The sequence below is a fragment of the Lithobates pipiens genome, unplaced genomic scaffold (genome assembly GCF_037356315.1).
Source record: "Lithobates pipiens isolate NorthernLeopardFrog02 unplaced genomic scaffold, aLitPip1_a1.2 Scaffold_19, whole genome shotgun sequence".
Classification (NCBI taxonomy): Eukaryota; Metazoa; Chordata; class Amphibia; order Anura; family Ranidae; genus Lithobates; species Lithobates pipiens.
The window spans coordinates 234,258,419-234,278,427 of NW_027507764.1; the positions used below are offsets into that span (position 1 = coordinate 234,258,419).

Genomic DNA, 20,009 nt, shown 5'->3' on the forward strand with positions numbered 1-20,009 from the left:
AGGTGTGTCACAACCAATAGTAGCATTTTGGAGGCGTGGTGGCGGAACAACCTCCAATACTACTGCACCTTGTCCTGCATCCTTCCCAGCAGCCAGAAGAGTGACCCAATGGGCCGTGAAAGACAGGTAACGTCCCTGTCCATGCCTGCTGGACCATGAGTCAGCGGTAATATGCACCTTACCGCTGACCGCCCTGTCCAGCGAGGCAAGGACATTGCCTTCCACATGCCGGTAGAGAGCCGGAATTGCCTTCCGTGAGAAAAAGTGGCGTTTGGGGACCTGCCACTGAGGAACCGCACATTGTACAAACTCACGGAAGGGGGCCGAATCTACCAACTGAAAAGGCAGCAGTTGAAGTGCTAGCAATTTAGCCAAGCTAGCATTCAACCGCTGGGCATGTGGATGGCTGGGAGTAAATTTCTTCCGCCGGTCCAGCAGCTGGGGCAGGGACATTTGTCTGCTATAATCGGACGTGGATGTACCACTAGCAGAGTTCCCGGAAGCACTTGGCTGTGACACACCTAATTCTACACCTTCATTCCTCTGAGCAGGTTTCAGAGAGGACTGAAGGTCTAGTGGGGTTGGAGATGCCAGCTGATGAGGAGCAAGGAGAGGTCCGCTTTGTTCTTTGGTGTGGGTCTTTGAGGTATGCTTGCCAACGAGCTGCATGGCAGGTCAACATATGTCTGGTCAAGCATGTGGTGCCCAAGCGGCTGATGTTTTGGCCACGTGAGATACGCTTGAGACATATGTTGCAAATAGCAGCGGTGCGATCTGATGCACTCGTCTCAAAAAAGGCCCACACCAAAGAACTTTTAGAATAACGCGCAGAGGAAGCGCTCTGCGCAGAGGAAGCGCTCTGCGCAGGCGGAGCTCTGCGGTGTGATTCAGTCGGTGTGCTGCCCCTAAGCTGGCCCCCGGAGGGCATCCTGCCTCGTTGGACATGTGCCTCCTCCTCCTCCTCCTCCTCCTCCTCCTCCTCCTCCCTCCTTCCAGGCACCCACGTGGAGTCAGTGCCCTCATCATCCCCTCCCTCTTCATCGCTGTAGCAAACCTGGCAGTATGCTGCAGCTTGTGGAACATTACTGCCAGATTGCTGTCCTTCTTGAGCATCCCCTCTCTCTGTGCTCACGCTACTGCCTTCCTCTAGCTGAGTGTCATCATCAGAGCCCACCAAACACTGGGCATCCTCCTGGAGCATGTACCCAACACTGTGCTCAAAGAGTTCAGGAGACTCCTCAGGAGGACGTGGTGGGTCTAGGGAAGGAGTCACTGATGATGACATTGAGAGGAGGGACGACGATGTGTTGGCAGCTGCTTTTCTACTACCCTGAGACTGGGTGAGAGAGGATGAGGAGGATGAAGAGGGCTTGGTCATCCACTCTACCAAGTCGTTGGCATGTTGCGGTTCAACATGTCCAGCTGCAGAAAAGGACAAGCATGTCCCATGGCCACGTGCTGATGACAATGCACCGCGTCCCCGACCAGCACTGTTGTCTCTAGACACAGAGCCTGCTTGCCCTCTTTTATCGGCTCGCGCCTGTCTGCCTCTCCTTGCTGGCCTTCCAGACATGGTAATGGCCTGAAGGGAGTTGGGTAAAACAGTAGTTGGGTAGTTTATATTGTGCTGGAGGCACACAACACCCACTAACTCCTGCAGATGCCTTTTTTATAGAACAGCAGAGTTAAAGGGGTATATACAGATGTATACTGTGCTGTGCTGGAAGCACACACAACTTCCAATAACTCCAGCAGATGCCAATCGGGCCCAAATACAGAACAGCTATGTAGGTGGATAATAGCGGTATGTACTGGGTACAGAACAGGCACACAGCACGCACTATCTCCTGAGTGACACTGCTGACTGCAAGCTCTATTGTTAAAGATGGACCACTAGCTATATAGGTGAGGTGAATATCACGGTGTATACTGCGGTCAGGGCACGCAGACAATAACAAGAAAACAGCAGAGTTAAAGGGGTATATACAGCTGTATACTGTGCTGTGCTGGAGGCACACACAACTTCCAATAACTCCAGCAGATGTCAATCGGGCCCAAATAGAGAACAGCTATGTAGGTGGATAATAGCGGTATGTACTGGGTACAGAGCAGGCACACAGCACGCACTATCTCCTGAGTGACACTGCTGACTGCAAGCTCTATTGTTAAAGATGGACCACTAGCTATATAGGTGAGGTGAATATCACGGTGTATACTGCGGTCAGGGCACGCAGACAATAACAAGAAAACAGCAGAGTTAAAGGGGCATATACAGCTGTATACTGTGCTGTGCTGGAGGCACACACAACTTCCAATAACTCCAGCAAATGACAATCGGGCTCAAATAGAGAACAGCTATGTAGGTGTATATAGTGGTATGTACTGGGTACAGAGCACGCAGACAGCACGCACTAACACTACTGACTGCAAGCTCTATTATTAAAGCTAGATCACTAGCTATATAGGTGAGGTGAATATAGTGGTGTATACTGCGGTCAGGGCACAGACAGTAACCACTACACAAGAGCAAAATGGTAAATCAGCCAAAAACGATTGGTGTGTAACTGTGTTGAAGGTACACAGAACACCCACTGCTTCAGATGCTAACAAACACTACACGAGGCCGCCTGAAAGGCAGCTTTATATAGTGTGGGGCGTGCACTACACTGTCTGAGCTATGATTGGCCACAGGCAGGATGCCTGTGACCAACCATTGCTCTTCCCGCTACTGGCGCTGCGATTGGCCAAGCATGCGGGGTCACAGTGCATGCTTGGCCAATCGTGAGACAGCAATGCATTGCGCCATCGCAGTGCATTGTGGGCCACACGAATTTTGCCGCGAACGGCCCAAACGTTCGGAATTCGGCGAACGCACGAACGACCGATGTTCGAGTCGAACATGCGTTCGACTCGAACACGAAGCTCATCCCTACTTTTAATGTAAAAATCCTGAGATTGTTGTTGCCCCGCCTCTCCACTGCCTGCTCAGCCAATGGGAAAACGGTGTACCCGCCCCCTTCTCCAGCGCGACTTATTTGAGCACTGGCAGGAGATGCCGAAAGCTGGAGGAGGAGGAGGGTGCAGCCTGATGGAAGGTAAGCAACTGAGCTGAATGTATTATTATCAGAGGTTTACCCTTGTAAGCAAGGGGGAGGGGGGAGGCTGTGTTTGCTCAAGCAGAGCTCCTGTCTCTGAAGCAATTCGATCGTTTATCTGTCTGAGGAGAAGTGAACTGCTTCTGGAGGAAGTACATGTCCTGAATGTCTCCCCCAATCTCTGCTACACCTCGCTACGCATTACCTGCCCACCAGTACACGGGCACAGTCCTCTCCCATGCATTACTACTTCCTGTGTCTGTGAGCTGCTGGGCTACTACAAGTCCCAGCATGGCAGGAGATGGAGGCAGCAGTGTGTTCCATCAGGCTGATTTTTGGGTAAAAAGTGCTGGTGTGTGTACTCTGTATATGTATACTGTTTGTGTACTGTGCATGCATGTGTCTGTGTGTATACTGTGCACTACTGTGTGTGTGTGTGTGTGTATATGTGTGTGTATATGTGTGTATGTGTATATATATATATATATATATATATATGTGTGTGTGTATATTGTTAGGTTGCTCGTCTTCTTAATAATACCAGTTACCCCTGGTTGCCTAGGCTAGGATGGAGGAGCGGAGATCCCGTTTCACCGGTGGACAGACATCACACATACACGATTTGTACGTGAATAATGGCTGCTAGGTTTATTAACTCACACATAGCCTTTTATGCAGTAGGAGAAAAAGACCCTGCCCCTTAGAAGGCATTACACATAAACATACGTCAGCATTATACTTCCTCAAACAATAGTCCTTGTTAAGAAATATAGACCAAAGGTTAGTTAGCTCGTTACGCTTTGCACATCAGTGTCTGCTGACTGACCCCAAATATGTCAAGAGTTCAGCAAAACCTATTTTCAACCAGCATTACCTCACCATGCAGTTGGTATCACAAGTTGAAACAGACAATTGATGCTTGTATAGAGACTCGAGACAGACCTTCTGGTCAGACTTGAGTAATCATCTTTTTTTGTCATGCTACTAATTATCACGTTATCAGTAGTTTGTTACGTATACATAGCTCAGACTTTGTTACTCATAAAATAAAAGTAAAACATAAACTAAAAAAGGTACCCTATACCTTATAATCCTCCCTTTTGGCCATTCTGTACTATACAGAATGGTCAAAACCTAATCAAGGTTCATGTTCCTGATTCTCATACCAAATATTTGAACTATTGGGAATGGCGGTTAACTTTAGGGTCTCCTGATTTGACACAGTCCCCTTAGCAGAACAAAGACATCCTACAATTCTATAGCAAGCGTATAAAAATAAAATAAAAAACAATATGATCACAATAGTCATGGCTGTGTTTTTTAACCAAGAGGTTATATTTCCAAGACTAAAATTGGCTAGAGGGTCCCATGTTATTGCAATATTCCTAGCCTCGTCTTGGAGTTTATTTACTTCTTTTCTGTGTTGTGCAATTATATTATAGTAATCAGGTATTTCAATGCTAGTATTATGAATCCAGGTACAGCACTCATAGTCTTCCGTAACTTCACAAAGCCCTGTGAGTGCTGCACTCATACTTTCTATGGCCAGTTCATGTAGTTCTAGCTGTTTCCTTATTGCCCTAGTTTCTATGTTTAATTTAGTGATATCGTCGGAATTCTTTTCCAAGATCTCATCAATAATTCCAGTATAATTATTCAGTCTCTTCATTAAATCTATTCCCCATCCTGTCCAGGATGGGAACCAGGCCCATGCCATATCTTTTTCTAGGAATACCTTTCTCTTATTACGATGTTTAAGGGGATATCTGGGATGAGCACTGGCTTCAAGAAGGTGACTCCCTTCTTTATCCCCCAACACACCCATAATGGGGGCTAGTGCTGCGAGATAACACCATCCCTGGGGTTTTGTGGGGATCCAAGGGTGACAAAGCTTCCCACAACAGATATAAGTATTATTCCCCAAGGCTATGGGGCGCTTGAGGAACACTTTATACAATTTGTCGGAATAGCTAGAAAATGTAAGAGTTGATAAGAGTTGAGCCATAGGGGAAGTGGTGCTGGTATTTAAGAATTGGTATAATGTGGTGTTTAAGGTGGTGTCTTGAGTTCTATAAAAGGTCTCGTTTAATGCTGTCATTGAAATATTAAGCTTTGATTGCTTACAAATTTCGGCTCCCTTGGTAGTATTTCCCAACCTAAAACACCAATCTGGATAATGGCTTCTACCTATGATCTGAAAAGTGAGGGTTTTGTTAGAAGCTTTTCTTGTAACATCGGTAAGAACTATTGGGGGTGTGCCTTTAAGGAGAAGGGTGAAATTTAAAGGTATGGCCATCAAAGGAATCCTAGCAGTACTAGGGTGAAGCTTACTACATATCCAGCATTTATCAAAACCTGATTTTTGGGCATAACTGTATTTAAATTTTAATAACAACATTTTATCAGTGAACTCTTGGGGAGGTTCACTTCTTTTGTGTCTAACAGCGGGTGTGTTATTTGTCTTGGGGGAGGGAGTCCCACAAATCCCTTTTAATGGTCCCAAATCTTCTGGGTGGTATATACAATTAGCTATCAACCAGGTTGGTAAAAACACTACTAGGGTAATACAGCATAAGAGGCACAAGGCCTTCCCTGACACTGATGGAGAAAGCATCTTTGTTTTTTAAAGTTCTGATTATTTGTTATCTAAGAGTTCTGTTCTTCTTCTTCGTTTCTCATCCCGGCAGTTGTTGGCTCTGTTTTGTCCTTCTGAGGGGGTGTGGGATCTTCCAGGGAAATTTGTTCTATGCCTCTCTGAACTTCTTGTAGATCTTGTTCTTGGGAGTTGCTGCTCTCTGTCACTGCCAGGGGCTCTGGAGTCGAGGGAAGCTGGGGACACTTCTTAAGACGGCTGGCGTGGATCCAGGTGTTTCCTAGGTCTGTTAACACTGCGGTCCTGGATACCTTTTCCACCTTCCATGGTCCTGAGAAAGCCGGTCCGATACTCTTTCTTTGTGCTAATTGTTTGATCAGCACTTTATCCCCAGGGATGAAGGGATGCGTTGGTTCTGTGGGAAGAGGGAAAAAAGGTGACAGAAACTTGTTCGTTTATTTCGTGGAGCATACTTACCAGATTTTTCACGTACACTTCCTGTTGGGAATAAATGTTAATGTCAGAGTTAGGGTCTAATGGGGGTAATAGTCAGAAGTTGGATTTGTTTATTCAAATTATTTGTACAAAAAGATTTATTATACAGGTTGGTTAAAGGGGCAGCTCCTATGTGTCCTGGGCCATGGAGGTATGAGAGTATGAGAATGCAACTTGCTTCAGGTATTCCCAGTACCTTCCCCTCTTTTGTCCAAAGACCCTCGGGGTCTTTGGTCAATCCTGCAGTGACCCAGAAACGAACGTCCTGGTCTGTGGCCATTGTTTGTATTTGTGCTACAATTGTTTTGAAGTTAGATGAAGTGAAATGCTCTTTAAAGAAAACTGTTGTGGGGGCAGGGGGGTTAGGGGAGGAGGCGGCAGCCTGCTTTGCAGTCCTATCGGCTAGGGCGTTACCCTTGGATATTTCACTGTTATCCGAGGAATGGGCTTTTACCTTGATAATAGCCACTTCCTTTGGGAGAAGGATGGCCTGGAGAAGAGCCATAATATGTGTTGAATTGGCAATTAGTCTATTGTCTGTGGTTTTGAAACCTCTATTAGCCCATATCACACCAAAGTCATGCACCAATCCGAAAGCATATCTACTGTCAGTGTAAATGTTCACCTTTTTATCAGTGAATAGAATGCAGGCTCTGGTGAGAGCTTCCAATTCTGCTACTTGGGCTGAAGAGGGAGGTAGCGGCTTGGCTTCTAGCACCTTGTCTGGTAATTGGACTATCGCATAACCTGTTAGGAAAGTGGAATCAGAGGGACGGGAGCAACTACCGTCCACAAAAACATCGTCTGCATTGGTAATCGGTACGTCGGTGAGGTCTGGTCTTGGTGATGTGATAGACTCCACTCGTGTTATACAGTCATGAAACTGGTCTGGGTCTTGTGGTAGGCGTAGCATGGAGTGCAGGAGGCGGACAGCAGGGTTGCTAACGGGAACATATTTAAGAGATAGATTGTCAGTGTTCATAAGGGTAATCTCATAACCGCTGAGCCTTTGTGAGGTCATGTGTTGGGTGTTCATGTTCTGTATGAGGTGGGTGACAGAATGGGTGGTGAAAAGTGTCATTGGGTGGCCCAAGATCATTTTGTTAGCGTCCTGTACTGCCATAGCACAGGCTGCTAAATTCTGGAGACATGACGGCATGCCTTGAACCTGGACAGGGAGTTTCTTGGATAGGTAAGAAACCGGGCGGTATCCTGTTCCATGTTGTTGTGTGAGAACCGCGGCAAAAGATTTCCCTGAAACTACACAGTACAGCTGAAAAGCTTTACCATAGTCTACCAATCCCAGGGCGGGTGCACATGACAGACTGTTTAATAGAGCTTGAAAAGCTTGTAGTCTGTCTTCAGTCCAATCTATTAATTTAGGGGCTGTCGAGCCAGTAGCCTCTCTTAGGATACTATCATAATGAGAACAGTCAGGAATCCATTGGCGGCAATATACCATTGCACCCAAGAACGAGAGTAGGGCGGCTTTGTCTTTTGGGGGACTGAGAGCTCGAAGGGCTGCGGCACGTTTGGGGGACACTAGCCTTGTCCCTTCCTTTAGAATGCACCCTAGGTATTCTACCTGTGGCTGGCACCATTGTATTTTCTTCCTTGAGGCTAGATGCCCGGCGTGAGCTAGGTGTTGTAACAGTGATGTTGAATCGACCGCACAATCTTCAGCAGTTCGACTGCACAGGAGCAGGTCGTCCACATACTGTATTAGTACCGACCCACGCTCAGAAGTCCAAGACTTGACAGTCTCGTTGAGTACCATAGAGAAGGCGGCTGGACTGTCTACATACCCTTGCCAGGTTAGTTGGCCCCCGGCCCAGGAGAAAGCAAACATAGGTTGGGCTTCCTCTGCAATGGGAATGCTAAAGAAAGCATTCGCTAAATCAATTACTGTGTAGCATAGAGAGTCTGCCGGTATGCATGAGAAAATAAAAGTGATGTCTGAGACTAGGGGTGGGAGGGGAATCACTTGTTTGTTTACTGCTCTGAGGTCTTGGACGAGTCTCCACTCGCCACTGGCCTTCTTTACAGGGTAAATGGGTGTGTTCCAGGGGCTAATGATTGGTTTTAGGATGCCTTTAGATATGTAGTCATCGATCTGGGGGGCAATGCCTTGGGTCTTTTCGGGGGGCAGGGGGTATTGTTTGTGATATTGTGCTTCTGCGTCAGGGCGCATCTGAGGCGAGTAAGGCGTACAGTTAATGAAACCTACGCTACCTTTGTTTTCCGCCCAGATAGCATGTGTTTCAAGAGAGGCGGGGAGTAGCATAAAGAAGCCTCTGTGTGCATGTCGCTTAGGGCCATGTAAGTCACATAATGGTGAACTAGCTGTAAGGGAACCTTCTCTATTAAACTTAATGGTAATACACAGTTGTGCCAAGAGGTCCCGTCCCATAAGGGGCACAGGGCATGAGGACAAGACGGCAAAAGTTTGGGTACATAATTTCTGTCCTTCTGGAGTGGCTACAGTCAGTGGTGGAGTGATGGGATGGGTGACAGGTGTCCCATTAATACCAACAGAGTTTCCCTCGGTGCATTATTTGTGGCTGTGTAGGATATTGGGGTAGTGGTTGACGAGGGTTCTGGTATGGCGGATAACGGGGATACTGTGGGCGGGTCTGGGGGTTAAATCCCCTGCCTCTGCCTCTTGCTCTAATCTGTCCAGTCCTATAAGGGCACTGGGATTTCCAATGTCCTTGCTGTCCACAATTGCCTATATTTTCCAAGGCATTTGTTCCATGCACAGAAACAATCCTTCATGTATTGTGGGTCAGCCCCTTTGCAGGGAGGATAAGAATGCTTATGTACCTGACAAATTTTACTGACTTCTTGCCAGTCTTCCTCTGAACAAGGACCTTGGGGTCCTGGGTCATGGATTCCCAATTGGTGACACCTTTCCCGGACTTGTGTCCAAAATGGTTCTACCTGGGGGCCAGGGATCATATTACTGACAAATTCATAGGGTGATGGGGTGGCCATGGCTTGGGTTGCTGCAGAATTCCCCATCTAGTAGTCTGGGCAGTGTGTGTCTAGTGGCAGGACACAGGTGATAACACCTGGTTTGTCCAACAATCCGGTCTCTGGTCTGGGAGTAGGATCCCTGATCTTTTTTGGGGCAGATGGACTTATATAAAACTATGAAGATTTACCCTTAATATACGATGAAGGGTAAATCTTTCCTGGTGGCGGGATATACCCCTCTTACACCAAGTCTGCAAGAGAACCCCCCTGGTCTGGTGGTCAGTAAAATCCACTTGTCATCTATTCTTAGGAAGAGTAGACCTAACGTGCAATGGGGGCAGGCGGATGCTATGTCACTACAAGAGGGCTCCTCATACTCTGCACTCATTTAAACAACAACAATTATTTTCCTTATACTCTATATTAAAACTTATACTCTATATACTTACACACGTACCTAGAGAGAAACAGACATATTCTTAATATACTTTAAGACATGAAATAACCGTATTGCAATACATTTATCAATTTATAGTGCACTTTTTTTTTTAAAAAAATTCAAATGGGCGTCCACTCCACCAATCCCTTTGTCACGGGCGTAATCTACTACTTCCCGTGTTAAAAATACTATTACCAATAGTTTTAAGTCAGACCAACCTAGTCGGACTCCCCTAAACCTATAAATTCCTTGCGAGCCCTTTTAACCTCCCGAGGGACCAACCTAGTCCGTCGCGAAGGCACAGTTATTTCTTTTAAATTAAACTAAGTTCATGGCGACCATCTGGACAGAGTAAGTATTCACACCATTCACCTTTTAGGCAAAAAGGAGTAAAGTGACTTACATGCCGCAAGATGACCCCACTTGCTGGTACCAAAACTGTTAGGTTGCTCGTCTTCTTAATAATACCAGTTACCCCTGGTTGCCTAGGCTAGGATGGAGGAGCGGAGATCCCGTTTCACCAGTGGACAGACATCACACATACACGATTTGTACGTGAATAATGGCTGCTAGGTTTATTAACTCACACATAGCCTTTTATGCAGTAGGAGAAAAAGACCCTGCCCCTTAGAAGGCATTACACATAAACATACGTCAGCATTATACTTCCTCAAACAATAGTCCTTGTTAAGAAATATAGACCAAAGGTTAGTTAGCTCGTTACGCTTTGCACATCAGTGTCTGCTGACTGACCCCAAATATGTCAAGAGTTCAGCAAAACCTATTTTCAACCAGCATTACCTCACCATGCAGTTGGTGTATCACAAGTTGAAACAGACAATTGATGCTTGTATAGAGACTCGAGACAGACCTTCTGGTCAGACTTGAGTAATCATCTTTTTTTGTCATGCTACTAATTATCACGTTATCAGTAGTTTGTTACGTATACATAGCTCAGACTTTGTTACTCATAAAATAAAAGTAAAACATAAACTAAAAAAGGTACCCTATACCTTATATATATATATATATATATATATATATATATATATATATATATATATATATATATATAAATTAGTGTGAATATACTGTGCAGGCATGTGTCTGTGTCTATACTGTGTCTGTGTCTATACTGTGTCTGTGTCTATACTGTGTCTGTGTCTATACTGTGTGTGTGTATATACTGTGCACTACCAGGCATGTACTGGCCATCGGGACTACAGGGAGTTTACCAGTGGCCAATGGCTCAGTGGGCTGGCTTCAGTGACAGCCCCTCAAAGTAATGGCTGCGCGGCTCGCCCTCAACTTCACACAGTGATGTGAGAAGGATGAGAAAAATGCAGAGAAGAATAAGTGAAATAAGAGGTTAGTGAGGACTCCTTATGTTATGCTACTTATGTTTTTTTTTTTTTTTTTTTTTTTTTGCACAATTGCGGATAGTTTTATATACTGTTTTGTGCTTGTTTGCAAAATTAAAGTGGGTCGGTCTGGATGAAGTCCAGGGCACTACTGTGTGTGTTTGTGTGTGTGTCTGTAAGTATGCTGTGCACATGTCTGTGTGTTACTGTGCATGCGTGTGTCTGTGTATATACTGTGCATCTGTCTGTACTGTGCATGCATGTGTGTATACTGTATTGCTGCTCAACAGAATTTGATCCAGCAATCCTGTGCCCATGAAAAATGGAGGCTAGGAGGAAGAAGAAGATGGAGGTAGAAACTGAAAGATGAAGAAAAGAAGGAAGACCAGAAGAAGATGAAAGAAGACTTTAATAAAGGAATTGTCAGACCGTCTCCTGTCATTTTTAACACTTTGTCACTTTTTTGGTGAAATGGTAGGGGTACTTTGTACCCCTTTACTATTTCACACAGGGGGGATGCCAGGATCTGGGGGTCCCCTTGTTAAAGGGGGCTTCCAGGTTCCGATAAGTCCCCCGCCCGCAGACCCCCACAACCACCGGCCAGGGATGTGGGGATGAGGCCCTTGTCCCCATCAACATGGGGACAAGGTGCTATGAGGGGCTACCTCAAAGCACCCTCCCAATGTTGAGGGCATGTGGCCTGGTACGGTTCAGGAGGGGGGCACTCTCTGGTCCCCCCCCTCTTTTCCTGTGGCCTGCCAGGTTAATATCCATACCCATGCTCTTGAAGGGAAACCCGTGCTGGTTTTTTTTCGTTTTTTTTTTTTTTAACATTAAAGTCGTGTTGTAAGTTGCTCTGTGATTCACACTCAAGCCGTGTCCAAGTTGCCTCCCGAAGTCGTGCTGTAAGTCATGTTGCCTTTGAGTGAATGAATGGACTGTTATGATACAAGTTCAATAAACACAGATTGTAATTGTTAGTCACGTCAAATCTCCTATCTGTATCGAACTGTGTCAAAATCTGTACCCCTACTACCACCCCTGCGGAAGGGCCTGCCTCTTCATCTGCCTATCATTTTTTAAATGACCCTTTGACAAAAGTCTCTAGAGAAGTGCAGTATATGTGGAAGAAGGTATATAACACCCCGCTTCAATCTGTCATTTCTGGGGCCACTGGTCTATCACACCAGTTATAATACTTTTTTCTAATTGCGTTTGCCGCTTTGTAGTATCGCTACAGAACCGCTCAGCAGTCACAATGCTGCACAGTGGAAATGCACTATACTATGCTTTCTATATGTGCAAGTATTTTATACGTGTATTACACCCCTATATACTGCACACCAAATAGTACACCTATACCAGTCCTTAAAAGGACCTTTGTGGACCTAATAGTAGCTAGCTAGTAGCTAGTGAATTGCAGACTGTCCCTGCTTCAAAAACGAAACTGTCCCTCAATACACTGAGAAACGACAACTGCAGAATCGGTCAGCAGCCCTGCATGCAGTGCACTATAATATGCTTTCTATATTTGAAACAAAGTATATTATACGTGTACAACCCTATATACTGTACACCTATAAAAGGACCTTTGTGGGCCTAGTAGCTAGTGATTTGCAGACTGTCCCTGCTCCAAACGCCAAACTGTCCCTCTCTACACTGATAAGACAGCTGCAGAATCGGTCAGCAGCAGCACAGCAGTGCACCATAATATACTTTCTATATTTGAAAGAAAGCATATTATGTGAATTACAACCCTATATACTTTACACCTATACCAGTCCTTAAAAGGACTTTTGTGGACCTAATAGTAATGGCTAATTGGCTAGCTAGTGATTAGACTGTCTGTCCCTACTCCACACAGCGTCCTTTCCCTACACTGACAAAAGACAGAATGAAAAATGGCCACCAGATCAGGTCTATTTATAAGGTAGGGGGTATGTCCATGTGCTGAAATGTCTCAATTGGCTGCTCTGTACCCCATGATGGCTGTGTCATGGGTCAAATTTCTTCACAATGTAAACAAATATGGCTGCCGCGAACAGCGGCAGGAGTCTGCCGGTTTGGCGAATCGTGAACGAGCAAAGTTTGCCGCAAACAGACCGCTGGGCGAACCGCAAGGCCATCTCTACTTAACAGGATATGGAAGGAGATTTGACTAAAGACACCAAACTTGAGTCTTTTTTTTTTTTTTTTTCCCTCTTAGTAACCAATAAGATGGGTGAATACTTTAACCAAGATTTTGGAAGAGGTAGAGAGGGCTAATAAATTATCTACGTAGAGTATGCTTCATTTAAAAGTAATGCAGAACATAATGTATATAAGGGGCATATAATTGAGGTCATATTTCATTGTTGTATGGAGTCCTGCTTTAAAGTGGATGTAAACCCACTCTCATCCTTTCTAAAACTACTGCCATAGTGGTTATCTGTAATGCCGCGTACATACGATTGGAATTACGGCCAGAAAAAAGACAGATGAGAGCTTTTCATCGGAAAATGCGACCATGTGTATGTTCCATCGGAATTTAGCTGTCCAGAATTTCCACCAGCCAAAAATTTATGGCATGTTCTCAATTTTCCTGACGTAAGAACTTTCTATTGGTAATTCCGAAACTCCAAAAAATCATGCATGCTCAAATTCAACTATGAGACAGAAGCTATTGGCTACTGGCTATTGAACTTCCTTTTTCTAGTTCCGTCGTACATGTTGTACGTCACCGCGTTCTAAACTATCGGAATTTGGTGTGACCGTGTGTAGACAAGACTGCTTGAGTGGAATTCCGTCGGGAAAACCATCAGAGCTTCTTCCGACGAGAATTCCAATTGTGTGTACGCGGCATTAGAATATATATATGCCTTCTGCATGTATCCTTACCTGTCAAATGTTTCCCCATTGGTATGATTCTGTGGGTGGATCTGTTGTCCGGTGCTCAGTGGGTGAAGTCGTGATGCCAGTAGACTCCCCACCCACCTCTACACTCCCCTTGCCAATATGCATTTTGTCCTGTGTATTTCTTACACTGAACTTCTGCTATGATAACTAACATCCAGTCAAAACCCAGAAATGTCACCACGTGACTTCAGCATGCCCAATCATGCAGGGGTGTGGAGCAGCCAATCCTGGGAGAGCTGAAGAAGAAAGGAGGGGATGAGAATTACACATAATACTTCTCTAAGGCTAATGCATGAGATATGTAAATCACCTGTCACTCACAGCAGGGGGGAAGAACAGACTGGTATTTCTCGGTCTGTCCATTTTTTGCTTACTCAAAAAAGATCAGGACTGCTCAGAGCTGGATTAACTTTGTGGCAAGACTGGGCACAGATGATATGAAATCCTATATTGTACAAGTTACAAGCCTAAATAAAAAAAAAAATTGGGATTTACATCCACTTTAAGTGTCATGATTTTTGTTTGCGTTGTATACTAGTACATTATGTGAAACATGCCTTAAAACAAAGCCCTCCCATGGTGCGATTTCTCCTCCCCCCCCCCCCCGATAACAGGGCTTCCATCTTAACCTGGTCTTCCTTCTGGGTTTGCAGGCTCCGAGCCTTTGGACGCGTTGTAATGGCATCACTCCCATGCATTCGTGCAGGAGATGCTGTTCACGGCACAGGCCTCTGAAGAAACAGCATGGGTATGCCGTTTCTTCAGACCACATGACCTGGTGACATCACTGGCGTCTAAACAAGTAAATGTCTCCTAAATGGTGCAGCTTTAGGAGATAATTCACTGTACTTGTAGGTAGGCCTTATTATAGGCTTGCTTAAAGGGGTAAAAATCAACCAAGGGAGTTTACTCCCACTTTGAATGCCATTCATTTACTATTATAGTGATCTCTGTAAGATTCAATAGTGTAATCTTTTAAAAAGCAAGGTTACATATTTTCTGTACTGTTTCTAAAGCAAAGGAAAACCTATTGGAGTTGTGTTGGGTGGATGTGTGTGTGTGTGTGTGTGTGTGTGTGTGTGTTTTATATTCCAGGAAAAAACAATTGCTCTAGGTTTGACCTTTTACTTACACCTCTAGTACGAAGTCTGAGATGCGTCTAATGTGCTGAAATGAATATTGTAGTTCATAAAAGATTAGCTTGTCATCTTCAGTGTAATCAGGAATCCCTTTTTCTTACTTGAAGCTAAAACACTCCGGTATACATTGTTTTGTTTTTTTTGTTCCCATTTATGTTTATATCCATGTATTAAGCTCTTTCTGTCAAAATAGTCCTTAAAGCGGGAGTCCGGCATTTTTTTTTTTTTTTTTAAAGCCAGCAGCTACAAATACTGCAGCTGCTGACTTTTAAAATAATGACACTAAGGCTGCTTTCACACTGGGGCGGGAGCGGCGTCGGCGGTAAAGCGCCGCTATTTTTTGCGGCGCTTTACCGTCGTTTTAGCGGCGGTCTGCGGGCGCTAGCGGGGTGGTTTTAACCCCCGCTAGCGGCCGAAAAAGGGTTAAACCCGCCCGCAAATCACCGCTGCAGCAGTATTGCCGTGGTGTCCCATTGATTTCAATGGGTAGGAGCGGTATAGGAGCAGTGAATACACCGCTCCTTCACCGCTCCAAAGATGCGGCTAGCAGGACTTTTTTCACCGTCCTGCCAGCGCATCGCTCCAGTGTGAAAGCCCTCCAGCTTTCACACTGGAGGGAGAGGGGCCAGTTTTTTTCAGGCGCTACACAGGCGCTATTTTTAGCGCTGTAACGCCTGAATACCGCCCCAGTGTGAAAGCAGCCTTACTCGCCCAGCACGCCCGCGATATCGGCACCCGAAGCCGATCTCTCGATCGTCTCTCGGGTGCTGCCGCCGCCATCTTGGGTATGGGAAGCAGGAAGTGGAGCCTTGCAGCTTCATTTCCCGGTTCCCTACTGCGCATGCGCATGTCGCGCTGCGCAATAAGGATGGTCCCCGCTGTCTCTGGGATCCGTGTGTTTCCCAGCAGGCAGTGGGGGACCTTCGGAAAGGGGCGTAGATTCTGCGGAAAGGGGTGTAGCTTCTGCAGAATCTACGCCGGAAGTGGGTGCAGATACTTGTACTGTACAGGTACCTGCACCCCCCTCCCCCCTGAAAGGTGCCAATTGTGGCGCCGGAGGGGGGGGGAGGGTTCCAATGAGCGGAAGCTCCACTTTAGAGTGGGCCTCCGCTTTTAATATGAACTTTGAAATTTTCAACAGTTATAAACCTTTTACACACCAGACAGCTTAGGTGGCTTTATATAAACTGTTATAAGGCTACATTTTTGTTCTTTTCTTGTAAAAACTTTTTTCTATTTTTAGATTACTAAGGAAGCAGAAGAATTTATTGTTGAGCAGTATCGGCGACTTAGACAGCGGGATGGAAGTGGAGTAGCAAAATCTGCATGGAGAATTACAGTCAGACAGCTTGAAAGCATGATACGATTATCTGAGAGCATGGCTCGTATACACTGCACTGATGAAGTAAGTGAAGTCAAATTTGAAAAAAACATTTGATTGGTAAAACAATTTTTTTTCTAATGCTCATGTACTGAACATTTTAAACAAAAATGCTTCTGCACTGAACTTCAAAGAAGAACTCCATGTTACTTTGGTTGGGTCAGATTGTCAAGGTGAATTCTTACAATGCGAGAATGGTATGGCCACTGTGGCTGCTGTAACACACTATAGTAGCATTTGCTGCATACAGCAAGCACTGTTGTGTTTGTGATAATACATGAGTGACTTCTGCTACCAGAAAGAGAATTGCTTACTTGGCCATTAACCACTTTAGCCCCAGAAAGATTTACCCCCTTCCTGAACAGAGCACCTTTTGTCGCTGCAACGTGCCTCCCAAACAAAATTGACGTTTTGTTTTTTTGTTTTTTCTCCCCCCCAAATAGAACTTCCTTTTGGTGGTATTTGATCACCCCTGCGGTTTTAAATTTTTTGTGCTATAAACAAAAAAAAAAAGCGACAATTTTGAAAAAAACACAATTTTTTGCTATAATATCCCCAAAAATGTATAACAATTTTTTTTCCCTCAGTATAGGCCAATACTTTATCTTCTACATATTTTTGTTAAAATAAAATCGCAATAAGTGATTGGCTTGCCCAAAAGTTATAGCGTCTACAAAATAGGGGATAGTTTTATGGCATTTTTATTAATTTTTTTTTTACTAGTAATGGTGGCAATCAGCGATTTTTATTATATATATTTTTTTTTTCGTGACTGCGACATCATTACGGACACATCGGACAATTTTGAGGCCATTGGCATTAATACAGCGATCAGTGCTATAAAATTGCATTGATTACTGTAAAAATGTCACTGGCAGTGAAGGGGTTGTGTGTGTCCTGGGCAGTGATATTAACTGCCTGGGGGATGGGCTAGCAGTGACACTACACTGATTGCTGCTCCCGATGACAGGGAGCAGGCGATCAGTGTCCTGTCACTAGGCAGAATGGGGAGATACTGTTTGCATCGGCATCTCCTCGTTCTTCAGCTCCATAACATGATATTTGGTATCCCAGAGGCGATCGAGTCCGTGGGCACAGCGGGAAATTCTAAGTAACGTACAGGTTTTTTTTTTGATTGAAAATGTATACTTTATTTTGCAAGAAAATATACAAAAAAACAAAATACTTTTAACAGGGTACATTCCACACTGTACTGCGACGCAGCGCATAAAATACACTACATAACAATACAGTTCCAAACATACAAATAAATTACATTCATCCTGCGGTATGATGCCTGATGTGTTGTGCAGAGTAATAATACCCCGAAACATCACATCATGCATGACGCCGCATTACCCTGAAAGCATTACCAAAAAAAACATTACCAAATACATGTCAAGTCATACAGTCTTAGTCAAAGTCAAAATCAAAATGACATTTCAATGAGCAACAGGTGTGATGGGGGGGGGGGGGGGGGGTTGGAGAAGGTGGGGAAGGGAGGGGAAAAAGAGTTCACAGGCCCGAAGCTTTATTGAACTGCCAAAAAGGGTACATAGTGGTGGGAGGGTGGGGGGGGGAGGGGAAATCTTCAGACCTCCTCTTCCTCCTTGTTGTCCATCAGGTGATAGTCTCTGAGCAGACTGTGAGTCAGTCTGCGGCAGTCCTGGATGGACATCCTCTCCCTCTGGTGGATGAGGCGCTTTCTGGCACACCAAACGGCGTCCTTAAAGCAACACAGCACCCGCCAGGCACTATCAATGTCCTTTTGTGAGTGAGTCCCACAAAAGAGTCCGTTTAACACACCAAAGTGTGTTATAGCAGTCTGTGGAACAAAGTCTTTGAGATCAGGTTCCAGAGCCCTCAACAGGCCCTGTGCAAAGGGACACTCCCAGAAAACATGCAGAGCAGTTTCCTCCTGGATGATGCAAAAGGGGCAGTGTCTGAATCTGCACAGGTTTCTGGCATGCATGAATGTCCTGAGTGGCAACCCCCCTTGGATTGCCATCCATGCCAGATCTTTGTGCCTGTTGGTAAGTCTCTTTGAAGAAACATTCCTCCAGACCACTTTACAAGTGGCTGAAGGGAGGCCTGGAACAGTCTCAACAATGTCCGATGCTCTGATCAACTTGTGGATAGTTTTTGGCTTCCACAAGTCGGGCTTCACTCCATGTAGCCCCAGCTCCTTAATAAACTTGAAAGTGTCCAAGTAATACCAAGGAGTGTCCCAGTTGTAGGGGATGGAGCTGTCCCATTTGTCCCATCCAAAGGACCTCCAGAGAGGCAGGAGGAAAAAACGGGACATGGAGTTACCACCAGAGTCTACAGTTCTGTCCACCAAAGTTCTGCGGATGCAGTTACAGGCAAAGTAGACCCTCAGTAGGGTGGCGATGTCGGGCACGCCCTTACCGCCCTTGAGGGGTTCCTTGAACATAACTGCCCGCTTTACTCTGTCCATTTTGGAGCTCCAGATGAAGTGAAACACTGCCCTGGTGATGGCCTTGCAGGTGTTAACCCGGGGGGGCCAGGCCTGGGCGAGGTACTGCAACACAGGGAAAATCTCGCTGCGGAGTACCAGTGTTTTACCTTCGATGGTGAGTTCTCGGAGGCTCCAAAGACCAAACTTCTGTCGCATCTTTGCCAGTCTTTCTTCCCAGGACTTCAGGGCTGCGCCCTCTGCTCCAAACCAGACCCCAAGGATTTTGATGAAGTCTGCTTTGACGCTGAAGGGCATGGGTGCAGAAGAAGGCAGGAACCACTTTCCGAAGAGCATGACTTCCGACTTTCCGCAGTTGACCTTTGCCCCTGAAGCTTGGCCGAAGTCCTCACACATCTGGGCGAGTGTGTCGATGGAGCGCCGGTCGGCACAGAACACCGTCACATCATCCATGTAGAGCGAGCACTTGACCTCCCGTCTGTCCGGTCCTGGTGCGGTGATCCCTCTGATCTCTGGGTTCCGTCTGATGCTTCGGGCGAAGAGCTCTATACAACAGACAAAAAGCAGAGGTGAGAGAGGGCAGCCTTGTCTGACCCCAGACAACACTGGAAAGGGGTCAGTTTTCCAACCGTGCACCAGCACCACACTACAAATTTCATTGTACATTACATTTACATATGAACAGAACATTTCCCCAAGACCAAACCTGCGCAGAGCGCTGCACATAAACTCATGGGAGACACGGTCAAAGGCCTTATCCTGGTCAAGACTGACCAGGGCCGCGTGCACACGGCGGCCATAAATGTACTGGACCGTGTCCCGGACAAGCGCAAGGCTGTCCGCAATCCTGCGACCAGGAATGCCACAAGTCTGATCCGGGTGGATGATCTTTCCGATGACAGATTTCAGCCTGGTGGCCAGAACCTTGGCGAGGATTTTGTAGTCCACATTCAGAAGAGAGATCGGACGCCAGTTTTTCAGGTCCGATCTCTCCCCCTTGCGCTTATACAAAATCGTGATCATCCCCTCCCTTAGGGTCGGAGGCATTCTGCCCTCCACCACCATCTCCTCGTACAGCTTGAGCAGGTCCGGGCCTACGAGATCCCACAGCATTACATAAAGTTCAACTGGGAGACCATCGCAGCCCGGGTCCTGCCTTGCCTAAAGGATTTAGCGGCAGAGTGCAGCTCCTCCAACA

The 20,009-nt window shown here is 45.8% G+C and overlaps 1 protein-coding gene across 1 annotated transcript in view; it reads left to right on the top strand.

Annotated features, from left to right (window-relative positions):
- The window catches only part of LOC143996626 (maternal DNA replication licensing factor mcm6), a 270,522-nt gene that overhangs the window by 152,761 nt on the left and 97,752 nt on the right, over nucleotides 1-20,009 (top strand). The window contains exon 13 of the mRNA XM_077491792.1: nucleotides 16,237-16,398. Within this exon, the coding sequence (XP_077347918.1) occupies nucleotides 16,237-16,398 (162 nt within the window). The remainder of the gene's footprint in view (nucleotides 1-16,236; nucleotides 16,399-20,009) is intronic.